The sequence below is a fragment of the Crinia signifera genome, chromosome 11, assembly GCF_055691185.1.
Source record: "Crinia signifera chromosome 11, ASM5569118v1, whole genome shotgun sequence".
NCBI classification, from domain to species: domain Eukaryota; kingdom Metazoa; phylum Chordata; class Amphibia; order Anura; family Myobatrachidae; genus Crinia; species Crinia signifera.
This window is the reverse complement of record NC_139227.1, coordinates 109,229,171-109,246,135: the sequence shown is the minus strand read 5'-3', so window position 1 is coordinate 109,246,135 and position 16,965 is coordinate 109,229,171. Positions and strand designations below refer to the sequence as shown.

The 16,965-nt window shown below is 43.3% G+C and overlaps 1 protein-coding gene across 1 annotated transcript; it reads left to right on the top strand.

Annotated features, from left to right (window-relative positions):
* The first annotated feature begins 1,556 nt into the window (after nt 1-1,556).
* Nucleotides 1,557-4,842, top strand: FIBIN (fin bud initiation factor homolog). The gene has a single exon (XM_083164198.1). It carries the CDS (start codon nt 2,071-2,073, stop codon nt 2,686-2,688), a length of 618 nt encoding a protein of 205 aa, XP_083020324.1. The 5' UTR covers nt 1,557-2,070; the 3' UTR covers nt 2,689-4,842.
* The last annotated feature ends 12,123 nt before the right edge of the window (nt 4,843-16,965 follow it).

The following is a 16,965-nucleotide window of genomic DNA, read 5'->3' as shown; positions in this document are numbered from 1 at the left end:
CTTATTCTCGGTGAGTGCATGCCTCAAGGGGCCCCTGTATGTAAGACCATATCAGAACATCCATTGTAGATGCAGAATTCGGGAGAATTGTAAAGAAACCTTTATACGCATATAGGGACATTCTTCCAGGTCAGTTTGACATTTTGTTTTATCAGCTGGACGGAAGAATTGAGGATATATTCCCTTTTGAAGATAGAACCCCAATATTAACACATCGGGCTATCCATTGTGCATGCGGAGGTCGGGAGAAGTAAAAAGAAACCTTTACATGCACATAGGGAAATTCTTTCAGGTCAGTTAGATATTCAATTAAATCGACTGACGGAAGAATTGAGGATACATCACATTTGGTGATTCCACCTCACCATTCTGTGTTATAGCGACTGCAGCGCCACAACTTACACCATTTTTGTAAATTCCTAATGCTGAACACATTTTTTTCTATGTTCTGATACAATAGAAAATATGGGGGCAGTGTTCAGTGGCATTACTAAAAATTAGGTGCCCCTCTACCCAAAATCCCACATGGTACCTGCTCATTGTCAGGGCATCCCACCTCCCTCCAGCCACAGTGTGCTTGTTGTCAGGGGATACCTCCCCTCCCTCCAGCTGCCGCCGCTGTTCTGTAGCGTCTGTCCCCATTCAAAATGTCCCTCCTGACATGGCCACCTCCTCAGAGGAGACAGTTATTAAGAATGCTTGAGAAGGGGGTGACCATTTTGGGAGGGACATTTTTAATTGGGTCAGACACAAGGGAGGATGACAAAGAGCAGATCTGTGGCAGCTGAAGGGAGGAGGGAATCCCCTGACAATGAGCAGGTACCACGTGGGGGCCCTGAAACTTTTTGGGTGGGAGGGGGTACCTCATTTATAGTTATATCACTCCATTTTTTTCTATTGTATCAGAAAAGTGAAAAGTGTTCAGCTTTTGGGATATGGGATGTATAATAGACTTTCCGAGCAGAAGAAAAGTGGCCAGCAGCACTTTTAATATGTGAAATAACAAGTTCCTCCAACCGTGTTGGAACCTTCTCCATGCTATGAAGTCCTTGCTGCAGACTGTATATTGATTTCCCCTCCTATGCCACTTTTAGACAAGTTTCCCCATGTGGCAGCCAAAAGCACAGAAAGGCATGCCTTAATTCACTTTCTAACACATATTACACCGCTTGAGGGTTCTTCCATAAAATGTCCCCTCTTATGATCTTCCTGTGAATCACGAGATGATATTTTCACGTAATATAAATATTGCTTTTTGTCCCAGAAAGGGTTGGAAAATAAAACAAAAAAAAAAAGCTTTGAAATTACATCTTGTACCGAAGCACATCTAATAGCTGGTGTTTATTTATAGTCCCACATGTGCTTCGCTGGTAACTCTTTCACTGCAGGCGTGATGCTTCAGCAGAGCCCAGACACATTGGTAGACGTGAACTGCAGTATTTTGTATAACTTTTTTTTTTTTTTTGTACAGTAGGAAGGAACAAAATACTTAATACAGCTTTAACAGCTTGGACCTACTGAAGGGATTCTTCTGAAAACTTTTTCTTGGCTCCAACAGTGACGAAACTGTGCTGTAATTTGAGAACAGATACCTCTTCTAAAGCATATCATTAGCCAAAAAAGGAAAGAAAGAAAAAAACAGTCAGCAATAGCAGCCCAGATGTTGAAATATTATAGTAACGTGCAGAGGATTCCTGCTCACCACAGACAGGCTGAGCTACTCCTGGCTGCACCCATCGAAGACACTGAAGTCTGCTCTACAGTACTTACTTATGATCTACCCTTTGTATACTCAGTGTCTCTTCCACAATATTTTGTCTGCAAACTGAGAAGCACTTAATTCAAGCAGATTCACATTCTCAGGGTTCTGAAGATCTGGAGACCACAAGACAATATTTCATTTGGTGGTGCAAATATCATCAGCTTGTGGAATGTAAAGGGTGGATCCAGACGGCAAGAGGCGATATCCATGCTTGCACATCACAAGAAGGTCTTATTCTATTGCTCAATTGAAAGCAACCAGCATACTACAGTATACGTAGCTGCTGATACGAATAATTGCCCATCACAATGACAGGATTCCAGCTCTTGTGGTTTGGATTTGTCTTCAACCTGTGCTGCTGTTTTTACAATGGACCTCTCCAGCCTGAAATGTCCAATGGGACTCTGCACCATTACTTTGTTCCAGATGGGGACTACGAGGAGAACGATGACCCAGAACATTGTCAGATGCTCTTCAGAGTGACGGATGAGAGAGCATGTACCAGTGGAGAAGGACAGGCTCTCTCCTTGAAGGAAGAATTCATAGTCATTAAGAGGCAGATAGAAGATGCAGAAAGAGTGCTGGAGAGTATTAGTAAAAGCATTTCTTATGACTTGGATGGAGATGAGAGCTATGGAAAGTATCTCGGAAGGGAGTCCTCACAGATCAGCGAAGCCTTCTCTAATTCGGACAAGTCTTTGTCGGAGCTGGAGCTAAAGTTTCAGCAGAGCCAGGAAATTGAGAAGAATGAGATGAAAGGGTTAAATGACGACTTTGTGGATATGATGATCCACACAAGAGCGGTGCTCAAGGAAACCGTAGACGTCTCTCTGGGACTGAGGGATAAGCATGAACTTCTCTCGTTAACTATTCGTAGCCACGGTGCTAGACTAAGCAGGCTGAAAAATGAGTACTTGAAAGCTTGAAACCTTTAAATCAGGAATCAGTCTCCAATTCTTGCCCAAAATCATAGAGCTCCAACCAATGCTGTTCATTTAGCCAATGCTCTGGAGGTACTGAGTTATTTAATAGATATTTGTATGTTCCTGGGCTTCACAATGACTTTCCCTTATCAGCAAAGTTGCATTTGTGGTTGACTTAGCACTTAACTCGTTCAATTACGGCCAAAACTGCAATGCAGTGCACTGCAGACCTTTGGTAATGAACGGAATCCAGAAAAAGATGACATCACCCGAGTAGTTTACAAAGAGCAATAAAATGCATTGTATATCAATTTATGCATTGTTTTAATATTTATATAGCAACGTTCTATGTCAACATTTTGGTTGATTCCTGAAAAAAAACAAAAAACGTCAAGCCCTTGAAATGCTGACAGAGCCACTCACCATGGCTGCTTTGTCAGCAAAAACAGGTTCTTCCAGCATTTTTTGAGTTAACTTATATAGAAAATCTATTTTTCTACAGATCAGGATTTGAGCAGGTTCTGTATTATATACGCATCTTATACCATTATATTTATTTTATCAGTATTGCTGCATCAATGTAAATGTTTGTGCTGTACATAAGAATTATTATTGTTTTTTGTTTTCTTCATGCCAAAAGCCTCCAAATGGCCTATATTTTGGCTTCTTAGCATGAGCATTTTCCAAAAAGTTGCCGGTATGTTGTTACTGTGTTGCAACCAAAATGCATAATGTACCTGTACTTGCGTCATTTCTGGCCCATATCGTTACTTGCATTTGTCAAACTATGCACTTTTAGCACATCTTTTATGTGCGTATTTCTATGCAGTGTTTTGTGTTGTAGTTACTGGATAACTCAGTAAATCCTATATAGGTGACAGGCACAGATGTGCCTTTTCCAAAAAAAAAAAAATTATAAAAAAAAACGATAAAAAGAAATTCTGGATCTTTTTCTGCAAACTATTGCAGGTAAAATATTGACTTGTCAAAGGTTTCAAAAACATCAACAAAGGTAACATTATATTTTATTTATAAACAGCCCCAAGTAAAGAAATCAGTAGGTATCAATGAGCATACAAAACAGGTTCATAATTTTTTTTTTTATTGCATATAATGGGATGCAGTCAATTAAACTACAGTGAAAATATCATTATGCCGACATGGTCAAAATGCTGACACGGTCAAATACTGACATTTACAATGTTGGCAGGTCAAAACGTCGACATGAATTTTTCATAATTTTTTCTGAAGCATGGCGAGCGCAAGGAGACATGCGAGGGAATGCGGCACAGTTATACAGTGTCCGTGTCGACTTTTGTTGACATAGAGACACAATTTTTTTTGAAAAAAGTCTACTTATTGACCTGTCAATATTTTAAATATCGGTATTTTGACCGTGTCAGCATTTTAATTGTCAGCATTTTGACCGTGTCGGTATTTTGACTGTTGATCAATGGTGATTAGTATTTTCGCCATAGGGTTTTTGATTGTACAGTACATGAATTTTACTGAACCGTACATAATATCTGTCTTTCTATAAACCAAGCTATGGTTCTACAGTATCCAACTGAAATCATAATAAGGCATCGATATATCGATATATGCATTCAGTACATGCACAAGCTGTCACAATCACACTAATGAAATAAAGCAGTTGGTTCATTGTAATAATATATTGGCAGGTACTGTATCTCTCTCTCCACTTTATCGCTCCCCAAGGCTCAGTACATTTCACCCTGAGTGCCAAATATACTGGTCAGTCTTACGCCTTCCAAATCATGGCTGTAACACTTGGATAATCTGAAAGCAATCGTTCTTCCTCAGCCAATGACCTTATTACATAACGGGGGGAATTATGGGACTTCCATTTCATATGGGATGTTGCTATGGGCAACCAAACAGATTCTATCTATAATCTTCCAGAAGGTTCTAAATAAATAAGTCAATTCTGAATGGTTGCCCATAGCGACATCCTGTCCTGACATCTTAGGAAATGTACAACAAGTTTCGGAATATGTGTGTTGTGGGAAAGGGTATATCCAACAAGTTACAGAGAACCGGCAGCAGCATTGGGAACCAAGGGAATGTCTGTTTATATGGTCACTATTCATAGGTCACATATTATATTCATTTGGTGCCATAACTCGATGGGGTAAATGCACTAAGATGGGAGTTCTATTGAAGGTGGGATGTTGCCCTTAGCAACCAATATCAGGTTCTACTTCTTATTTATTTTGCACCTTCTAGAAGATAATAAATAGAATCTGATTGGTTGCTATGGGCAACATCCCATCTTCAATAGATCCCCCATCTTAGTATATTTACCTCATTGAGTCCAAACCATATTTGCCTACTCTCTCACAGGGGTTTATTCACTAAGTGGTTTTATAAAAGTGGAGATGTTGCCCATAGCAACCAATCAGATTATGTTTATAATTTAACACCTTTTAGAAGATAATAGTTGGAATTGGATTGGTTGCTATGGGCAACATCTTCAATTCTATAAGCCTGTACCTTAGTTAATATACCCGGCGGTGGTGCAGAGAGATGGGGTGTGTGTGTGTGGTGGGGGGGGGGGGGGGAGAGTTACTAATAACCTGGGCTCAGATCTGGGATAATGGGTAATGGGTGATCCCATTACCTGGCTGCAGCAGCTTCTCTCAGCACAGCACATGCTGTTGTGTGCTGCCATGTGGCCACAGAGGTGCTAGATTGTTCTGTATTTTATTGGCCACACCTCCTTCAATTAGGCCATGCCCCCTGAAGAGTATTGGGGCCCAACCAGGCTCTCTGCTGCTCTGCAATGTTGGGAAGGCTCTCTTGGAATCCCCGAAGACTAGGCCACCTCTTGGACCCTTCTATCACAGTCAGTGAGGCAGTGGTCATGTCGGATGATCCAGATGGATGCCGAATACTCATCACTTCTCTATCAGTAGTTGCATCACACGTTTCACTAGAAGACAAGTTCAGATACTGTATCCATCTTTTATTAGCTATTAGAGAGAAAGTGGTCATAAATATTATACAAGCAAATGAGTCATGTGGAATTAGAACCGAGCTGCAATAAAGCCTGGAATGATTGATGGAGTTGTATTCCCCTAGTTTTACAAGCATTGAGTGATTTAAAGCACAAAGCAATGTCCTAAAGTCTGTGTGGCCAAAGCAAGGACTCAAGGTGGCGGTCCTGTCACTTCGTACTGGATAATTAAGGCAGGAAATGGATAATAACTGCACAGAACCAAAACTTTTTTTCAGTTGCATGCAAAGATTAATATTCCTCATCAGAGGGACCGATACGGACATGTATGCTGATCACACGGTAACAGCGCCTTCTGACGCAGCTACTGTGCTAGAGTATGCCAATGAGGCCGAAGTGGTCTCGTGTAAATAGACACCTCCTACTGCTGAGAAAATCTGCATAGCAAGATGCAGACACTGACACTAACTGACTACCATATATGTCCGACATAACCCATACTTGCGGATTTTTAGCATTGCAGAGGGGGCTGTGGGACAGCAAATGGGGGTGTGCCGCCACCATACACAATGATGCAAGGGGGCGGAATGGAGGCGTGTCCGCAAAACACATAATTATGGCTGCACCCCGGCTACAGAATTCTGATATTACCAACATTGTGGGGCAAGGCCATGATGAAGTGATTCAGCATGAATGTGTCATGCTGGTCCCTTCCCAATGCGTGGGTCAGGGTCAAATGTGGGGGCGAAGGGTGGCAGCCAATCAGGAGATGCCCACTGTTCTGGAATTTCTTGGAGCCTCCCTGCCGATCCGGTAGAGTGGGCAAATATGACAAGACCCTATTTAGTAAAACAGATGTACATTTCTGCATATAAATATATGTATAACAAAATGTGTGCAGTAAATCTAAAAAAGTGTGGCATATTTTTTTTTTATTTTATTTAGGATTCCTTCCACTAATAAATGATAAACCAAGTAATATGCTTCCTTATATGATGCAACTTTTATATTAGGTTTTAGCTTTTTTTTTTTTTTTTTTTATCATTTCCTGTAGGAACTGCAGCTTCGTTCTAGACTTTTGGCTTTACAAATAAGCAATTATTCACTAAATGTGTTTTTGAGATGCCTGTGACCTGCCAAGAAAGTTATAGGTTGTAAAAGAGAAAAAGAAAATGTTGATGTTGTGCAGATATTCAGTCTTGCTTCACAAGCGATAGTGTTCCCCATTGGGCTCCGATGAATGTGCTCATGAAAGTTGTTATTTATATTATTCCTACAGGTATGTCATTGTTTTACTCTGTCTTTCTTTGTGTACTGTTTAAATCATGGGATCTCAACTGGGTGTCTTTAATTATGCACAGGTGAGTTTATCTATTTTGCTGGATCAGTAGTTATCCAGGGTCCAGAAATCCTCAAAAATTACCTATTTTGAAAACTTGAGAACTGCTGATTTAAATGATTATCTTGCCTGCATCCCAAAACTTAAAGCTACAAACGCATAAAAGAGGGTCTTCTTTTACAAATATTACTCTGGTGACTTTGTTTCCTTCTATTTTCCTTAGATTTTTCATCATGCTGCTTTTAATTAGTAAACAATTTCAAATTGCCACGGCAACCACAGTCATATGACATAGTGCAACTTAAGGGGCTAGAACGGTGTTTCCCAAACTGTGCGCCTAGGCTCCCAGGGGTGCCTCAGGTTGGTGGTCCAGAACCAATTCAAATTATGTATGGACAATGAAACAGGCAAAATCAGTGCTTGGGGCTTCCAATTATAAAATGTAGGGAAACAGAAGTGAATCGTGTTCCTCACCACATAACTGGACCTAAGGATGACATTTAAGCACAACTTATTTAATTACATTTTTTATTTTTTTATTCTTGGTAACAAACTTTTGCCTAGGGGTGCCCTGAAAAATATTCAGATACTTTAGGGTGCCGTGATTAAAAAAAGTTTGGGAACCTCGGGGCTAGAACATCCCTTTTTCAGCAAATCTTTTTCTGTATCCCCTTTTATTTTATTTTTTTATTTTTAGAAATATTTTTATTGTATTTCACAAATTATACAAATGAGGAGAAACTATAAATAAGTAAGTATCCCCTTTTTCCCTGCAGTCATGTGGCCACTGAGGAGCTAACTGACTCTGAATTTAGGATACACTTTTCTCATGAGCTCTTGCAGCCGTATAACCAGTGCAGGGACTGGTCCAGAGGAGAGTCCAAAATTTAAATAGTGGAGCCAAACCCCAAAAGTAATGTTTGGCAGCGTTTTTGGTAGAATCCTTACCAAGCCCAGCTGGGTGCTATGTGCTGCGCTGGGTAAAGAGGTAACTTTTTTGTCTCTTTTTTTTTTTTTTCATAACTGGGCATGACCCCGCCCCTCCAATTGGCCACACCCCTCATTTCAACAGGGCATGACAGAGCTGTTGGCGCTCCTGTGGCAGTGGCAGTTGGTGGGGCTCCCCTATTTGAAATGTTGGTACTTGTGTATTATCACCGCGCCCCTGATTTCCATCGCAGGGCATTGTACAACCACAAAATCGCATGCCATATGATCGCATGCAATGCGATGAGACGTGATTATACCCGATTTTTAATTGTACAGGAACCCAGATGCCTGATTCCTATGTTAAATGCCCCCCCCCCCCGACCCGATTTTAGATTGTACACTCACCCTGATGGGTAATGACTATGTTCAAATGCCACCCCATTGTTAACGCCACCCCACTATCAACGCAAACCCGAAGTGTGGCGAGCGCGGCGAGCCCGCGAGGGGCGGCGGTACGTATCCTCTAACCTTTTCATACCCCCACTATCCATGTCGGCGTGGAGTTGATTTTATATAGTGTGGCGAGCGCAGCAAGCCACCGAGCCCGAAGGGTGGGGATACAATTAAAAATCGGGTCTGGGTGGGCATTTAACATTGAAATCACGTCGCATCGCATGCCATTATAATGGCATGCGATGCAACGCGATATTAAAATTGTACACTCATCCCGGGGAAAGGCTCAAATCGGGTCCATCGCACACCTTAATTAGTGGTATGCGATGCGACGTGACGGGCGCCGTGATAATACACAAGAACCAAAATTTTAACTGTGCTGCAGCCCTACTGCATATAACTATTCCAAAGTGGACAGTACTACAACAGAACATCGATCAAAGCAAAAAAAGCCTCTGTGGATTTGCAGTTTTAAATGATGAGAACACAAATCTAGTATTAACTGGGTAGTTGTGTTTATTTTGTATATTTCTGACCATAATCGTACATTGTTTATATTAGACTTTTGCCCGCTTCGTTATATTATATGTTAAGAAATCCGTTCTTAATGACAAAGGCAAAAGTTAAAGCTTTACAAAATTCATGAACTTTTGATACTGTAAATGTAAATAAATTTGAGTAACCAATAATTATTCTTCTGACATCACAAAAATGTTGGTACATTTATAATAAAGAAAGTTTGCATATAAGTGTTGTTAGTAAATCATTTATACAAACAATTTACATTGAACATATCTATCCAGTTCTGAAAAGATTCAGCTGAAAGTTGCAATAAGTTTTTAAGACGCTGTGACATCATTTCCTTTCCCATGTCATTTAGAAAAAAAAAATCCAACAAGGGTTATATTGTAAGAGAATAAGGTATTTGCAAGCCCATTGTACGCTTATGGTATAGACCAGGTATTGCTACGCAAACAATATATATATTTTTTAACTTTCTGGAATGTTTGGTTTACGGAATAATTCAGATAACAGATATTCGGATAAGGGATACTCAACCTGTAATAGGAAATGCTAAAACTGTAGCAATGCATGCTGGGATGTGTAGTTTCATAACAACTGGAGGTTCGCAGGTTGCCTATGACTGGTATGGACAATAGCAGTGGCGTAACTACCTATTATGCGCCCCCCCGCTTCAAAATTTTTGGCGCTCCCCCCCCCTGCCCTCGGCGCACCCCCCCTGATGCTCGTACCTGCCTGGCCGAATCTGCAGTCATGGTCCCGTCGCCGGCTCCGGCTGCTTTAATGAAAACGGACTCTTAGAAAATGCAGCAGGAGCCAGTGCCGGGAGACGGAGAGACAGGACCATGAAGGCAGGCAAGACAGCAGCGGGTAACTATAGCCCCGCAGACCCCCGGCGCCCACATGTTCTCTGCGCCTCCCCACCACCGCGGGGGCTGCGGAGCTATAGCTACGCCACTGGACGATAGACAATGTCTAGGCCTAGGGAACGTTGACCATTCTTAGGTGGTGACCTACTCACTGTCGACCATTAGTGGTTGACCTAGACATTGTCGACCCAGGGACCGGATACCTATTCTACAATGTGGTGTAAACACAAAGGGACTGATTCATTACTGCTTGCTAAGCAGCAGTCGTTTGCTGCTTAACCAGTGGCTTAATACCGCCAGCCCCCCGGCTGAATGCCCGCGTCCCCCCTACCATCGAATCCTCTTGGTGCCATCGCGACCATCTAATGATTTCTCTCCCCTTCAAAAACTGACATTTATTTCCATCAGAGTCCGCCGAAGAGGGGACTGGCGTTGATGCCATTTGATGACAGATGCCTGCCCCAAGCAGGCATCGCCCATCATTTCCATAGCGACGCCCATATTATTCTGGGTATTCCCCTGCTCCAGGCTGGTGTCCGCCCCCTCCTGACCCCCTCCCGACCCCCTCCCGACCCTACCTATGCGAACGCCTCGGCAAGTGTGATGCTTGCAAGCATTCGCCCAGGGGGTCTGCACATGAGCAATGCGCAAACCCCCCACCATTGGACTGGTGCTGAATTCAGCCCCTTACAATCAGTACTGAATCACCCACAAAATGCAGTAGAACTGAAAACAGTATTTCAAAGGAAAGAAAGTATTGGATCAATTAAAATAATCATTCTCCACTGAAATCCATTGTTTATTTTCTCAGCTTGTGTTCATTGCAATGAATATGTAACACCATTGTAAACATTGTATCACTTGTGTTGAATTTAATGTAATTAAAAACAGCTGGTAACAATTAATACCACATAAATTAATAAAACACACAAACTACTTTGCGCATTCGCATTGGCGCACGCGTCTACGTTCCTTACGCGCTCGTTGGTGTGTCTTGCAGCGCAGGCTCCGGTCCTGTGCTGTCCCCGGGTACTCTCCATGGCAGGATCTGAGTGCCATTGCTCTGAACTATTGCTGGCATCCCACGCTGGTCCCGGGCCCACACCACATGGGCACCGCCATGACACCTGCAATCACATGACTCTGCTGTCCAATGATTTCCCAGTGACCTTGCTGCTCTGACCTGTGCACTGAATCATGTGACCAAAGGTGTGCACAGGTACTTCCTGGACTTAATTGCTGCTGCAGCTTGCAGCCAATCACAGACCAGCAGGGGGGTATAGCTGAGGCCTCTGGTCCATTACCCCTGGCTTGAACAACTAGTCTGATCCCTGTCAGTATCCAGTCCTCAGCATTTCAAGGCTCCAGGATCCTGTCCGGATGCAGTTGAAATCCTAGTGTTCAAAATCCCGACGCCGGAATCTCGACCGCCGAAATCCCGACACTTTCTCCCTCCGTGGTTCCCTTCCTCCCTGTCTTCCATCTCCAGCTCCCAAGGGAAGAGGATAGAGCACTCCAGCATCTTCAAGCAGAGTTTTCTGTTGCCCTTAAAGGGCCATACTACTTTTTGACTCAAAAGTCAACAGAGGCGTCAACTCTCCAGTTTCCTGTCAACAGCCGCGTCGGCCCAAAGGCCGTCAACTCCTGTGTCAACTCCCAGGTCATCAACAAGCCCCTGTCGACTCCCAGGCAGGGCCGGATTAACAATGGGGCTGATGGAGCTACAGCTCCAGCTCCATTCTCCAAATTCCATTCTGAGGGCCAGAGCTTTCCAACGAGCCCAGCCCCGTGTCGGTAGCCCCTCAGGAACCAGAGATACCGACAGGCAAACCTGGAACGTTTTCCCCATAGGATAACATGGGACCCGCTAATTCCGACCTCCATCCCGTTCCAACGGCTGCCAGTTCCCCCTCTGGCATCACAGAAGCTTGAGGTTGATCTCAGTCGAACCCAACTCGCTGGGCCTTCAATCTGATACCTGGTCCAAATGGGTTCATTGGTTCTAGAGATATTGTGGGTAAACCACATTTTTTTTTCATTTCTGAAATGTAGGGGGAAATTTACTAAAGGAAATTTGTAAAAAATAGGTGTATTTGTATCCAGAAATACACTTATTTTTGACATTTACTATCCTGAAAATACGGCAATTCGTATTGTTATTGATGTGCTATCAATACGAATACGAATTGCCGTATTTTCGGGATAGTAAATGTCAAAAATAAGTGTATTTCTGGATACAAATACACCTATTTTTTACAAATTTCCTTTAGTAAATTTCCCCCGTAATTTCATGGCTATTCATGTTGTTTGACAGATTTCTCTGGAACCAAATGGCCCAGTTTCACGAGACCAAAATCATTTGAAGCCTACATGTAAATCGGTCAGTTGGTTCCGAAGATGTAGCTGGTTGTTTAAAGGGGGACGGGCAAAGGCGTAACTACCATAGGTGCAAGTGGTGCAGCTGCTATGGGGCCCGGAGCAAAAGGGGGCCCATCTTTACTGTATAATTTATATTTTCTATATACATATATCGCCAATATTTGGTATATAGGGGCCCTTATAAACTTTTGCTATGGGGCCTGTGAATATCTAGTTACGCCCCTGGGGACGGGGGTTGTTTTCTCTCCCCCTCACACAAAAAAATGCAGGGACTAGGCTGGTGTAAAACGGTCCAGTCCGGGAATGTCCCTGCATGATCTTGGGGCCATATTCCCGGGTAAATCCCTGCATTTTCTGGTGTGAAAGGGGTATTATTACAAATAGCCGGGACATGCAGTGCTCTGAATACAGCCAGGCAGCCCCCTGCTCTCTGCCCAGCTGTCAATGGCTGTCATTTCTGCCCGGCGGCGGCTATCCCCCAGTTACCGCAAGCATGTATTCCCCCTTGGCAATGAGCATGTAATCCCACATGGCAATGAGCATGGAACCCCTGGCAATAAGCATGGAACCCCTGGCAATGAACATGTTGGTAAGCAACACTTAAGTAGCATCATTTTTCATAGGCATTATGGTGTTTGGCATAATACGTAATGGAGAATATGGTGTTTGGCTTAACATGTAAAGGGCATTATGGTGTAAATTTTTAATGCGCGCCTTCAGCGCTCAATGCCCCTATTTATGAAGCATATTGTGCATTATTGCTCAATCTGTTTGGTATAATAATGTGTATTTTGGCTCAATCCATGTGGCATAACGTGAATTTTGACTCAATCTGTGTGCCATAGTGTGAATTTTGGCTCAGTCAGTGTGAATTTTGGCTCATTCCATGTGGCACAATGTGTAAGAGGCAAGTACAGTATAAGGGGGTAACTATTGTGTTGCATGATTTGTATAAGTGGTATATGGTGTGGTAAATTTAGGTAGCCACATAAAAGGTGCTGAAATGTTGTCTACCAAGTTTCGGCTTTCAGTATTTTTTTATGACTGGAATGCTGCCTCGCCCTGCAAGTATCTTAGAACATCGGTATCCTGCATGTGCACCTTTGGAGGGCACCCACCAATATATCTCCCTGCATTTTTCTTATGCCAGCCCCCTGCCTTTTCCAGGCATATGTAATTAGTTGAAAGTATTTACACAAATACAGACACACCCATGAGCAGACCACCCAAACAGAACACTGGTCATGCCCCCCACATTATTAGGTGCTGGCCGCAACCCCTATTATTGTGCATAATAGGCCATTGATAATTTTCAGCTCCATGCCCATTTAGACCTTAATCTGGCTCTGCTCCCAGGTCGTCAACAAACTCCTTTTGGCTCCCATGTCGTCAACTCCCATGTCGGCACCCAAGCCGTCAACTCCCATGTTGACTCCCAGGTCTTCAACAAGCTCCTGTCGACTACCAGGTCATCAAGATCCCTCCGGCTCCCAGGCCATCAATTCCCGTGTCGACTCCCAGGTCATCAGCAAGCTACTGTCAACTCCCAGGTCGTTAACAAGCCCCTGTCGACTCCCAGGTTGTCAAGATCCCTCCGGCTTCCAGGCAATCGACTACCCTCTGGGTCCCAGGCCATCTACAGTACTGTGCTGGCTCTCAAGCCTTCCAGGCCAACGCAGACCAAGTTCCAAGTTCCTCAGTTTCAAGCTCACTGCCACTAGACACCGTCTATCTCCCGTGACTGGCCAGTTAGCTGTGGGGAACTCATGTCAGAGGGCCGTGACCTTGCCACCAAACGCAGCGGAGTTCAAACCTCCTTGCGATGGTCCCTGGTGAAAACCGTTGGTGGTGTTAGATACCGCGCCTCTGACCAGAGTCTCGTCAACTCCCCCCACCTAGCTGTGCCCGCAGTGCCAATGGTACTTCTATGAAATGTTCCTACTTAAAGCCTCCCGTGTTCCAGTTCCCAGCATCCACCACTGGGGCCACTGCTGCCACAGCGGGGACCCGAGCCCTGACAGAGGCATAAAAACAATTAGGTCCGCTTAGGTCATTAAGGTGACTAGCGTTTTGATCAATAATAGGCAACCATATTGCTCGAAATCGAGCAAAAAAAAAAAATTGCATTCATTCTAAAATGTACAGTAAGTTTACGGTTTCCTGAAATTGCTAGAAAGAATTCATTATATCAACTGAATTTAGGGCGAGGGCTTTGCTGCAATTTATAAAATACAGGGGAAAAAGGATAAAAATCAGATATGCTGAACCCAGTCTCAAAATTTGTGTTGACCGGTGTAGTTAGAATCTGATTGGTTGCCTATAGCAACATCCAATCTTCAATAGAACTCCCATCTTAGTAAATAAACCCCATTGGTTGGATGTAATGTAGTTCGATATTGCTGAACGTGCAGACGTTTTCTTTTTAATGGAGTAATCATTTACAGGGCAAGGTTGTAAATGTGGGGGCGGGATGATGTTTTCTGGGAGTGGCCTGGTAAAGGCAGGTTGCTTTGGGGCAGGGAAGCAGTGGCTGTGCGATGTCACTCGGAACATGGCCATCATGTGCCTTGCTTCGTAGCTAGGCAGCAGCTGGCAATGTCTGAGTGCTTCGCTGTGTAGCACATTTTTGCGGGCGCATCGCAGTGAGGGATCCGTCAAGTGGTGCGGCCTTGCCTATGCCCCTCCACAACCTTGTGCCAAAGGTTGCAGTTTTGCGAAATCTTGCAAAACTGCATCCTGCTCTGAATCAGGCCCATTGAAATTTGTGAATGATTATAATTATTATAATGTTGACAATATCGTTATCATGCATATCTGTCTGTTTTGCGTGGTGTGTCCGGGACTTAATACTGTATGTTAGCTATTTATATATAAAAGATGAATCTAATAAGACCATGATATGCCATTATGTTGCCCGTGAATGGCATTTGACATCTCTATGTAATGCTGTATAACTCATGCTCACATTTGGTTGCAATATCATTTGTCAGTTGGGAATTGTGGGAATTTACTTTCTGGCTCTTTGATCTGCTTTTCTCTTAGACAGTCCATGTTAAACCACACAATAACAGCAGCAATGTCATTGATATAAATCAGAATTCTAATAACATCTTGGGATGAAAGATATTCTGGATAAACGAACATAATGATCTTTTATGCAGCAAAGATAATTGCAGAGTTTCTCTATAAACTGTCAGAATTTCCCTGGCACCAAAGAGATTAAACATATGGACACATGATATACAATATACAATTCAAAGGAGCTTCCTTGCTCTGAGGCTTTGACCTATCAAATGCAACCAAATATGAAATAGAAAGAAAGTCTACCGGATTTGCAGATAGCCCATGGTGCTCAAAACATAAAACCAACAGTTTTATTCCAGGGGTAATTATTTACAGGGAATGGTTGTAAACATGGGAGCAGCCCGGAAAAGGCAGGTTGCTGGGACTTGGATTGTAGCCTGTCTGGAAACAAGGGTGGGATTGGAGGTACTGTGAAAAGGAAGGAGCATTTGGTTCCTAGTGGGGAAGGGGGTTAAGAATGAAGATGAAGTTGAAAGGACAGAAGAGGGAGAGGAACATATAAAATGGGAAGTGAGAAGGCTAAAGAGTTGGTTCCAGTGGAGAGGCCAGCCCGCAGTAACTAGCACCGCACATACAGTAGGGGCTGAAGCAAGATGGGAAGAGCAGGTCTGTGGGGAGAAAGGAGATAGGGGAAGCTACCCACTTGCCCAATAACGAGCAAGACTTACAGGCAGCTGTGATGTCATGAAGTGACCTGATGTCATTACGTTGTCTAGCATCATTAGCCTATGACTGAGGTGTGTGGACCTTGATTTGCAGCCTTCACAGGGAACTCTGTCTCCATCTTCTCCAACCTGTCAACCCCACTGTACCCACTGGTTAGCCCCCCCCCCATGACTACTGCCAGACCATCCACTGGAACCCTGTAGCACCTGCCAGCCAACCCTTCAATCTTTGCAGCATCCATTGGACACCTCCACAGCTGGATTTGGTGGTTGGGGTCCCACTCCTGCCAGGTACTCCACAATCTGCAAAATGCTTCTGGTCCCAGTCAGCAGTAAATTTGGAATGGAATTGGAAAAGATGAGCAGCCGAACACTGGAATCAGGAACTAATACAGACAATATAATGCTAAAACAAATAACTGTGGCCACAACTGTACAAACCGGCAGATGCTAAAATAACACTTAAGTCAAAACAAGATGAAGAGAAAAAGGCTCCATAGGGATACATGGTGCTAATGTGCTGCTGGGAAGCAAATGGCAACAGCATGTTCTCACTTACAAATCCTTTAGGGTTGCAAGATATATGTCAAACATAAATCATAATACAGTCTGTACAAAAGCCTAATACTAGGCTGCATAAGTAGATGAGACTGGAGTAGACATGGAAGAGCAGAGGCGAGAGTCCAGTTTGTTAGAGATTATCATATTCAAAATCTAAATGACCTTCAACTGTTATTGGTGGCTCAGCTGTGGGTGGTCTTTCAGTGTCCAGACCATCCACTCTATCAATCAGGATCATGTTTATTTATACAGACCCCAGCTAACTGCTCCAGAAGGCTTTGTGGTGGTTCCTCAATGTGTTTTTTATTGTCTCTTAATGTCCTGCCAGCATTTTGTTAACTTTTTCTACAGACTTTCTAACAGAAGCTACAATATTATTTTATGCTGCCTTGTTTGTTACTCTGCTCCATTTCCAGCCGATTGAAACCTCTTTTTCACTGTGTGACTGGTTTTAGATGGGTGAGTAAGACAGCTTACAGTATCTCACATTAAAAAAAAATA

Bases quoted from the DNA above. Each gene is read 5' to 3' on its own strand.
- FIBIN (XM_083164198.1), top strand. From the start codon at position 2,071: ATGACAGGATTCCAGCTCTTGTGGTTTGGATTTGTCTTCAACCTGTGC.